General features: G+C 40.3%; 1 protein-coding gene across 1 annotated transcript; it reads left to right on the forward strand.

The window, feature by feature from the left end:
• The first annotated feature begins 3,515 nt into the window (after positions 1 to 3,515).
• On the forward strand, positions 3,516 to 6,266 carry LOC128317530 (piggyBac transposable element-derived protein 3-like). Its single transcript, XM_053229753.1, has 2 exons — positions 3,516 to 3,738; positions 4,366 to 6,266. The coding sequence occupies exon 2, from the start codon at positions 4,481 to 4,483 to the stop codon at positions 5,900 to 5,902; it is 1,422 nt and encodes a 473-aa protein (XP_053085728.1). The 5' UTR covers positions 3,516 to 3,738; positions 4,366 to 4,480; the 3' UTR covers positions 5,903 to 6,266.
• Positions 6,267 to 10,406: the final 4,140 nt, after the last annotated feature.

Below are 10,406 nucleotides of genomic sequence, written 5' to 3' on the forward strand. Positions count from 1 at the left end.
TAGATTTACCGTTAGGTTAGTCCAGCTGTCGATTTACCCATAGGTTAGTCCAGGTGTAGATTTACCCATAGGTTAGTCCAGGTGTAGACTTACCCGTAAGTTCGTCCAGGTGAAGATTTACCTGTAAGTTAGTCCAGGTGTAGAGTTACCCATAGGTTAGTCCAGGTGTAGAGTTACCCATAGGTTAGTCCAGGTGTAGACTTATATGTGTATTAGTCCAGGTGTAGATTTATCCATGCACTACTCCAGGTGTAACGTAATATAAACCTTCATCATTTCATTTTTAGTCATCTTCAAACCACCAGAAGCAATAATTCACTGCACTGTCAGGTAATTACCCTCAGCTTTCTCTGTATCTGTGTGTTTTTGCCCACCCAGTAAGGCCCAAACATATTAGATTAAACTGTGAAGAAAGATATCTAAATGATCATATTCACTTAAAGACAAGGCATAAACCAGAAACATGCTAATGAGAAGCGATACATCACCTGTCAGGTGTTATTATATGCCAGACACTGACGCGTATAGACAAGCTTTGACGATAAGGACCACGACCAAGAAGTTCAGACACGACCTTGAGGGTCATCTGAGCACCTCACACTCACTTATCCATCATCATTAACTCCTGTAATTAATGAGTTTGCTTCCATCACCTAAGATTAAACACAATATGACAGAACTCGAGGGACGTGTTTCAAATGCAGCTGCTAGCTCTTTCAAAATGAAAGTGAAATTAATTAAGGAATAAACACTTTGGGATGTGCTGTGATAGGAAAATAATCATTGACAGGGTGGTGTGATGCACATAGGTTTTCTATAAGAGTATGTCGCCAAGTATTTTCTTCCCAGGGAAAATGTAGAAAATAATATTAGAAATCCAGAACTACCTCATGAGTATGATCTATCAAGAATTAGCTCATGAGTGTGATCTATCAAGAATTAGCTCATGAGTGATAGTCATCAAGAACTAGCTCATGAGTGTTAGCCATCACGGATTAGCTCATGAGTGTTAGCCATCAAGAACTAGCTCATGAGTGTTACCCATCAAAAACTAGCTTGTGAGTGTTAGTCATCAAGAACTAGCTCATGAGTGTCAGTCATCAAGAACTAGCTTGTGAGTGTTAGCCATCAAGAACTAGCTTATGAGTGTTAGTCACCAAGAACTAGCTTATGAGTGTTAGTCACCAAGAACTAGCTTGTGAGTGTCAGTCATCAAGAACTAGCTTGTGAGTGTTAGCCATCAAGAACTACAGTAGTTTGTGAGTGTTTTTCTTCAGGAATTAGCTCATGAGTGTTAGCCATCAAGAACTAGCTCATGAGTGTTTTCTATCAAGAATTAGCCCATGAGTGTTAGCCATCAATACCTAGCTCATGAGTGTTTTCTATCAAGAATTAGCTCATGACTGTTAGTCATCAAGAACTAGCTTGTGAGTGTTAGTCACCAAGAACTAGCTTGTGAGTGTTAGACATCAAGAACTACAGTAGCTTGTGAGTGTTTGTCTTAAGGAATTAGCTCATGAGTGTTAGCCATCAAGAACTAGCTCATGAGTGTTTGTCTTAAGGAATTAGCTCATGAGTGTTAGCCATCAAGAACTAGCTCATGAGTGTTTTCTATCAAGAATTAGCTCATGAGTGTTAGCCATCAAGAACTAGCTCATGAGTGTTTTCTATCAAGAACTAGCTCATGAGTGTTAGCCATCAAGAACTAGCTCATGACTGTTAGTCATCAAAGTGGGAATTGGCCATTAAGTGTTATTTTTAAAGCACACAAACATGACAGAATCCAGTGCTAAATGACAAAAATAGATCTATCTATCTATCTATCTATCTATCAGTTGGACAGATTCAAATTTTTGTGCAAAATAAACAAAAAGTCCTCTTGCCTTTCTTCTTCTTCTTCTTTCTGCCCCTTTAACGCCCACTTCAATCCGCCTGCATGTCAGACTTTGAGAAAACGTGCACTGCAGCTTCCTTCAGTCCTTCTTCTGTAGTTCAGGAAGAATTAATTCGTACTCTCCAAGCTCTGTGAGTGGGAGTACCTGTCAAAAAAAGAGAAAATAATATGTTTCAAATCATAATCATCGCTGCCACTCGGGGAAGAGTTTCTTTAATCATCTCTTGAATCCATCACATTAAATCAGTTAAAGGTGTTATTAGATGTACGTTTTGGAAACAGGCGGAATGAGAAGCTCGGTTTTTATTCCAGGTGGAGATATAAAGAATTTCAGGGTGTATAAACGATTCTGATGCAGCAGACAAGACGTAAATGATAGCGGTATTAATCTATGTGCAAGATTTTCACCCAAATGCTGAAATCTCATCATTCACTTCATAACATTCCTTTCATTGGGTCTAATAGATCTTCATTGTTATATTAGCATCAAGCTCATGGTAGTGAACCTTCTCATAAACTTAGCATAACTGCTGGAGTAGCACATCTACTGTAAATAATTAAAATTAGACAGACGGTGAAAGCTATGTCTAGGAACACGCAGATTTTCCTGAAAGGTTTGGTTAACAAATTTATATTTTACCAGCTAATTGTAAAACAGGTCATATGACATCAACACAGCTAGCGAACACAGTTTACCGTTTGTTCGCTAGTTTGCTTGCAAAACTGCATCCTGGTTAAAATCACACAATTTATCAGTGACATTGGCTAGCTACTTAACATTAGCTACTGCTAGTGATGTTTAGAAACATTAGCTAAGCCTGCCTAAAATATTGTTAGCCAGTTGACTAGTTAGCTAGCATTAATGATACCTCACTAGCAAGTAGCTGACAAAGATCACTATTATATTGTTGAAAGCTGCACCAATGTCTAAAGTATTTAGCATATGTTTTGAAATAGTACTTAGTGTTAAATACTAATTTTAATTACACAATATATTAGTTTAGAAATATTAGCTAAGCTAGCTACATATCTAGATACCTCCTGTTCTAGGATACTGTTCTTTTTTCCTACTTGAAATTTTCAATTTTCTACCATATTTAGCTAGCTAAGTTTGTCTACGTTAAGCAGGGAGGTGGCGTATCTTGAACATTATTGACTGTTGTTGAAGTGAGTCATCAGGCCTCACCATGACTTCCTGTTTCATGTTCATCATGCTGTGCTAGTCACAAAAACACACCCAAGCCTAATAGCATGAAATATGCCAATATAAAAAGACTCAGAGACATTGGCACAACCATGAAGGAAAAACATGGCCGCTGTGGATGAGCTGTGGGTCCTCAGTGTGCGTTTGGTTAAGGATTTAGCTGAGATGTCAATCCTGCTGGGTTTAGCGTGGATTTTCTGTCTCCTGATGGCAAAACACACACTCACAGTGAACTCAGCTGGAACAGGGCTCTCGCTGGCAAACAGAAACACAGAGTCTGTTGTCATAATTTTTTTTCAGCTATTTTTCAGAATCCTATTATTCAAAATTATTATTATTATCTATAGAACTTAGTGAAAGAGTTTCCAGTAAGGCAGTCTGAGGTTCTGACTTTATTTATGTCTTACATATCCTCCTGAGACCCAACAATTCATTTTTGTCCTCCGTGGGGGACAGGAGTCTGATACCTCTAAGTCAAGCACAATTAATGCAATCTTTTTGGGTCCTACTGTGCTGTCAAGAGGACATCCTGGGCTTTCTAGTGATGCCACAGTTGTGGGGGTGTGGCTAACAGAGCACACAGACTTTCTTTTCAAAATGGCAGCCATTGCAGCTTCCACATTTTATGGCACCAAGGGAGGTAAATGATCAATTTTTTGCAGATATTATGTTTCTCTTGCTAATAATCAAATTGTTTCTTCCACATGAGAGTCTTGACTTCAGTTTAGTAAGATTTCAGAAATGTACAGTAATTTTAACCCTTTCAAAACATAACTTTTATTCAATGTCCTTTGTAGTGGACACCAGGGCTTACTAACTCCTGTTTTGAACCAATTTCCATTCTTCAGGAAGCAGAGGGCTGAGTGATGCAGAAAGGATTTTACTTAGAATTGTGGAAGGGGATTCAGATTTAGAGCTGTCAGGAGATGAGGTAGAGGAGGGCCAGACAGTACAGCAGGAAGGTGAAAGCTCAGAGGAGGACATATCATCTTTTGAGGAGCCTGAGCAGGGACAAAGTGATGACACCCGCTGTCCATTATGGATAAGAAGCAATGTGTAAGCTAGGGCTCTGAAGTATATTGGTATTACAGTGTCTAGAAAAGGAAATGAGAGCCTTTTTAGTTGAAGTTACATGCACACAAATGTACAGTACACAATCAGTTAAAAGCTTGACTTGGCAAGCTATTGACCTTGTTGATTTATATAATTAATAATACATTTGCTAAAAGTGCATTAAACTATACCTCTCCTTTCCTTATCAATTAAGTTTCAACCCTGTTGTGGAGGAGAACACTGTGCAAGACAATGCTGGCCACAACCACCAAGACTGGAGGCCCTCTGATTACTTCAAACAGTACATAGATAACCAGGTTTTTGAGAAAATGTCAGAACACACAAACCAGCGGGAGGTGCTCATCTCTGGAGGCAGCCTTAAAACCACTCCAGAGGAGCTGAAAACCTTCTTTGGCATATCTATGTACATGGCATGCCTCGGATACCCTAGGATCCGGATGTACTGGGCAGCGAAGACGAGGGTCCCAGTCATAGCCAATTCAATGAGTCGAGACAGATTCTTCAAGATTAGGCAGTCCATCAAACTCACAAATGATCTTGATGTCTCTGCAGAGGAGAAAAAGAATGATCCCCTCTGGAAGGTAAGACCTCTCTTAAACAGAGTGCAACAAGGCTGCCTCAATCTGCCAAGACCAGGGAAGGCCTGTGTAGATGAGCAGATGATACCCTTCACAGGTCGGTGTCCTGTACGGCAGTTTGTGCCAGGGAAACCAAATCCCACAGGACTGAAAGCATTTGTGCTTGCCAGTCCCAATGGTCTGGTGCTGGATTTTGAAGTTTACAAGGGCCGGAATACGTTCACTGACCAGCAGCTGGGAATCGGAGGGAATGCAGTCGCTCGGATGGCACAGTCTCTTCCAAGAGGAACACACCTGTACTTTGACAGATATTTCACTTCTATCAAAGTACTGGATATGTTGAAAGCAAATGGTCTCCTGGGAACAGGGACCATTATGAAAAATAGAATCCCTGCACTGTGCAAGTCAAAGATGTCAGATGACACCAAACTAAAAAAACAAGGAAAAGGTGCATCTGAAATGGTTGTCAGAAAACCATTAGAGGTTGCAGTGACGAAGTGGCAGGACAATAAGGCAATTCTGATGGCCTCCAGTGTCCATGGGATAGAGCCCCAGGACAGCTGCCTGAGATGGTCAGCAAAAGAGAAGTGCCATGTAACTGTGCCTAGACCTGCTGTTGTGGCTGAGTACAACAAAAATATGGGTGGAGTTGATTTGTGCGACCGCATGATCAGCTTTTACCCAATGTCAAGCCGCACAAGAAAATGGACCATCCGTACGGTCCTGCATTTCTTTGACCTGGCGGCCACAAACAGCTGGATCGAGTACAGGTCAGACCACCAGGTCTCTGGGAGACCAGAGAAGGAGAGACTTCAGTATTTTGACTTCAAGCTGCTGCTGGCTGAAGAAATGATTGCTCAGGCACAGAGTAGTCAAGGTCAACAGGTTCACAAGATGGCCAGTGATGATGAGATGAGCACTGATGATGAAGAGTACATTCCAGCAAAGAAGAAGAGGCCTGTTGAACCACAGCCCAGTGATGATGTCAAAAAATATGGGGCGCTCCATTTGCCAAAGATGGTAGAGGCAGTACATGCATCACGGTGCAGGAGAGAAGGATGCAAAGGGAAAACATTCATCAAGTGTATTAAATGTAACATGTTTTTGTGTGTTTCAAAGACAAAAAACTGCTTCCTGTTGTACCATGCATGATCTGTTTAGTGCCGTGTATGACAACCCAGCTTTAGGTGACTATCAAGTGTGCGGAATGCAGTTTAATCAAAAAGCTCCACTAGGAGATTTAATTCCTAAAATAATGTTTTAGTGTTCATATGTGCTTCCTTCATCTAACTGTTCAGTTCATGAATCGGTTCATGTTTTGACTCAGTTCATGAAAAAAGAAATTTTAACAGAAATCTGCGTGAAAATGAATACGTTACATTCATTACATTCTGTGATCAAAAAAGACCTGATGTCCACTTCAAGGGACAGATGATAAAAAATAAATAAATAAAATTTTTGAAATTTTTTTTGCTGTAACATGTTTCTTTCAACCACAATACTTAAATTATCTAAAAAATTTCTAAATATTGAAAACTTTTTTCTTCTGGGTCTCAGGAGGTTAAATTAAATTCCACTGTAAACACACACACACGCACACACACACACACACACACACACACAGTTTCACATACTGACAATACAGTAACCTCAATATAGTGATATCTGACAATATAGATAGATAGATAGATAGATAGATAGATAGAGACTGATTTATAGACAAAAAGACATACAGGTAGCTGGATGAGCAACTAGATGGATTGACAGATGGACAGGTAGAATGGTGGAGAGAGGCAGAGAGACAGAAAGACAGGTGTACAAATAGAGCAACTGACAGAGGTGTATGTATAGAGAGAGATAGAGAGATATGCATAGAGAGTTATAAATACAGAGAGACATGTAGACAGTGGGATAGATATGCAGTCAGACAGACAGAAAGACATGCAGATGGAGAGGCATGTCTTTCTGTCTGTCTGATTACATATCTATCCTACTGTCTACATGTCTCTCTGCAGATGGAGAGGGATGCAGTCAGTTGAACTGCCAGAGAGACAGACATACAGGTAGACAGACAGACATGAGAGAGAGATGCAAGTAGATAGATAGAGAGACAGAAAGAGAGACAGATATGCAGACTGACAGGCTGATAGACAAACAGACAGGCAGAAAGAGAGACAGAGACAGACAGAGACATGCAGACAGACAGAGATGCAGACAGACCGGTAAGAGTCCATTATTGTGTATATGATTGACAGTTGCGCTCCTGAGCCACAGTGTTTCTGTCTCTAAACGGCACCTGTATTGACTCACTCATTGCACTTGTCCTGAGTTATGAGTTATTGTCCCTGTGCTCTCAGCCAATCAGAGCTCAGCGTACTGGACTGATAATAGAGAAGAGTGATGAAGTCTGGTTGGAGCACTATAATCGGATTGAGCTGTACTTGTTTCTCAGTAGCAAGATGAAACAAGAGGTTCACCAACGATCCGAAGACAGAGAACCGAGCGAATAGGAAGTGACAGTTGGTGCACGCGCTCGTGTAAGTCAGTGTATTTACTACTAAATCGAATCACACGCAGAAGCTGCTGCCCGTCACTCAGGGATACGCACCAGCCACAGGTCTGCGGTGTGTCACTGTCATGGACACATGAGCCGAGGGTTCCTGCTGGGGAGGGGGGGGTGGTGAAAATATGTGTGCGTTAGCACCGAATGTTAGGACTCATCACTCGCTTTGACACTTAGCGGAACGTTTTTTTAGAACCGGCGCGTGTTACGCAATCCAGACAGCTTCAAGCTTCAGGTTCTCTGGAGATAAAGCGGCGGCACGCAGATGGTCGGGGAACACAAGGTTTTATAAAGCAAAAAAAGGAGGTTATCTAAGGAGCAGAAGGTGATTATTGTTTCATCAACTCGAGGCACTTCCCCGACGCAATTTCTTCCTTAATTGGATTCACTGTAATTACGGCAGAATGAGATGACTATCTAAATTGGAAACGAGATTATGTGAAGTAATGTTTGAACAGAATGTTCAACAAAAGTTTGCTTATTTCCGAAACTCTAATAGGGACAAAGTTGTAGCTAAGGCTTAGTGAAAAAAAAAAAACATATAACAGTTTTGGGGGTAGTGAGGTGTCATAGGGCTACATGACACCTACATAAGACCTTCATGACCATGGACATAAAGCTACATAAAGGTTGTAATTACATGTCATTACACTTTATAATTTAAGCTGCTGCCTGCTGCAATAAAACGTTATTAATGTTCTGAGTTCCATAAGCTTGCCATAAATATTCATAATGTTTTATTGCAGCAGGCAGCAGCTGTTATAAAGACTGCTTTTTTCAAATTTGATGTCAAGACGATGCAAAACCTAAGACGAGAGAATCTTGCTCACATAAGGTTGTTATGACCCTTTGCAGACTGGTGAATGAACAGTGAACATGGCATATGGTAGTAATTACATGACTTTACACTATATAGAGTTCATGTGAATGTTCCCCTGTTTTGGAATTTAATTTGTCTATTTAGAAGACTGTTATTAATATCTGTGAGAATATCATGGCACTCAAAACATTTATAAAGGATTACTGCAACAGGCATCAGCTCTCATAAACACTGCTTTTGTCAATGTTTTTGATATCAAGGTGAGATAACAACTAAGACAAGCGATTTATGTGGACATAAGGTTTTTATGACACTTTACAGACCAGTAAGAATGTGAAATATGGTGGTAATTACATATCATTACACTGTATATTATTAATGTGTGTTTTCTTTGGTTTGTGAATTTCATGTTTCTTATTAGAAGAGTGTTATAAATATCTATGACAATGTCATGACACTCAGAACAGGCATCAGCAGTGATAAAGACGGCTTATGTCAAACATCATGACAGTGTACTTCTGGTATGTCAGAGTGACATAAGCTGGCATGCTAAATGAGGTTAATTGGAAGCTAGAATTTGGTTGAACTTGCCATATAGTGGTAATTATGTGTCATTACACTGTAATAGCAGCTATGTGTAGCATTTGGATATTTTCATTGGCATTTAAGTAAAGTGAAGTTCATATTTCTGCTGTTTTAAATATCTTTGATGGTGTCATGACACTCAAAACATATGAGAAACACTTATGACAGTGCTATGCCATTAAGTCCCCCATAACAAGGCTAATTCTTTTGTTTTTGCTTTACACTGAAGACATTTGGGTTTGAGATCAAAACATGAATCTAACAGGGCACACCTGGGCAACAAGAAACACCTGTCAGTCACATGTTCCAATACTTTTGCTTACTGAAAAATTGAGTGGACTGCCAGCAAAGGTGCCGTGTTCTAAGTTGCTTAACACATCTAGATGTAAATATCAGGGAATGGAAGCTGAAATTCTGATCTATTTTCTCATATTCCTCTTTTGATCTCAAACCCTTGCTGTTCCAATACTTTCAGAGGGGACTGTATATTTACTTTAGTATTCTTGCTTGTGCATTGTTTATGAATACTTTTGGCAATGCTGTAACACACCGATCAGCCATAACATTAAAACCACTGACAGGTGAAAGGAATAACATTGATTATCTCATTACAATGGCACCTGTCAAGGGGTGGGATATACTAGGCAACAAGTGAAAGTCAGTTCTTGAAGTTGATGTGTAGGAAGCAGGAAAAATGGGCAAGAATCTGAGCGACTTTGACAAGGGCCAAATTGTGATGGCTAGACAACTGGGTCAGAGCATCTCTAAAATGGTCTGATGAATCACGTTTTCTTTTACATCATGTGGACGGCCAGGTGCATGTGTGTTGCTTACCTGGGGAATAGATGCCACCAGGATGCACTATGGGAAGAAGGCAAGCTGGCGGAGGCAGTGTGATGCTCTGGGCAATGTTCTGCTGGGAAACCTTGGGTCCTGGCATTCATGTGGATGTTACTTTGACACGTACCACCTACTTAAACATTATTGCAGACCAATTACACCCCTTCATGGCAACTGTATTCACTAATGGCAGTGGCCTCTTTCAGCAGGATAATGCGCCCTGCCACACTGCAAAAATTGTTCGGGAATGGGTTGAGGAACATGACAAAGAGTTCAAGGTTTTGACTTGGCCTCCAAATTCCCCAGATCTCAATCCGATCAAGCATTGTGGTATGTGCTGTACAAACAAATCTGATCCATGGAGGCCCCACCTCGCAACTTACAGGACTTAAAGGATCTGCTGCTAACGTCTTGGTGCAGATACCACAGCACACCTTCAGAGGTCTTATGAAGTCCATGCCTTGACGAGTCAGAGCTGTTTTGGTGGCACAAGGGGGACTTACACAATATTAGACAGCTGGTTTTATTGTTATGGCTGATCAGTGTATTTGTGTAGATTTGGCACTAAAATGAGTTTAGTTTTACTGTTAATAAGCCTTTTTTTTAATAAAAATGACAATGTTATTACACCAATTTGAGTTGGGTTTTGATGTATAACCATCATACTGTCATTACAGTGCTCTTATGCACCATTATGGAAGTAATGTTCATTGTCAGGAAGTGCCTAGTCAGGAGAACAATGTTACCAAGCAGCTTGGAAATATGGATGCCCAGCTATAGCTAGTTAAGAAATAAGGCTAATGACTTAGCTAACATGTCATATTTTACATCATAAGAGGACAGGGTAT

The sequence above is a fragment of the Pangasianodon hypophthalmus genome, chromosome 26 (genome assembly GCF_027358585.1).
Source record: "Pangasianodon hypophthalmus isolate fPanHyp1 chromosome 26, fPanHyp1.pri, whole genome shotgun sequence".
NCBI classification, from domain to species: domain Eukaryota; kingdom Metazoa; phylum Chordata; class Actinopteri; order Siluriformes; family Pangasiidae; genus Pangasianodon; species Pangasianodon hypophthalmus.

Bases quoted from the DNA above. Each gene is read 5' to 3' on its own strand.
- LOC128317530 (XM_053229753.1), top strand. From the start codon at position 4,481: ATGTCAGAACACACAAACCAGCGGGAGGTGCTCATCTCTGGAGGCAGC.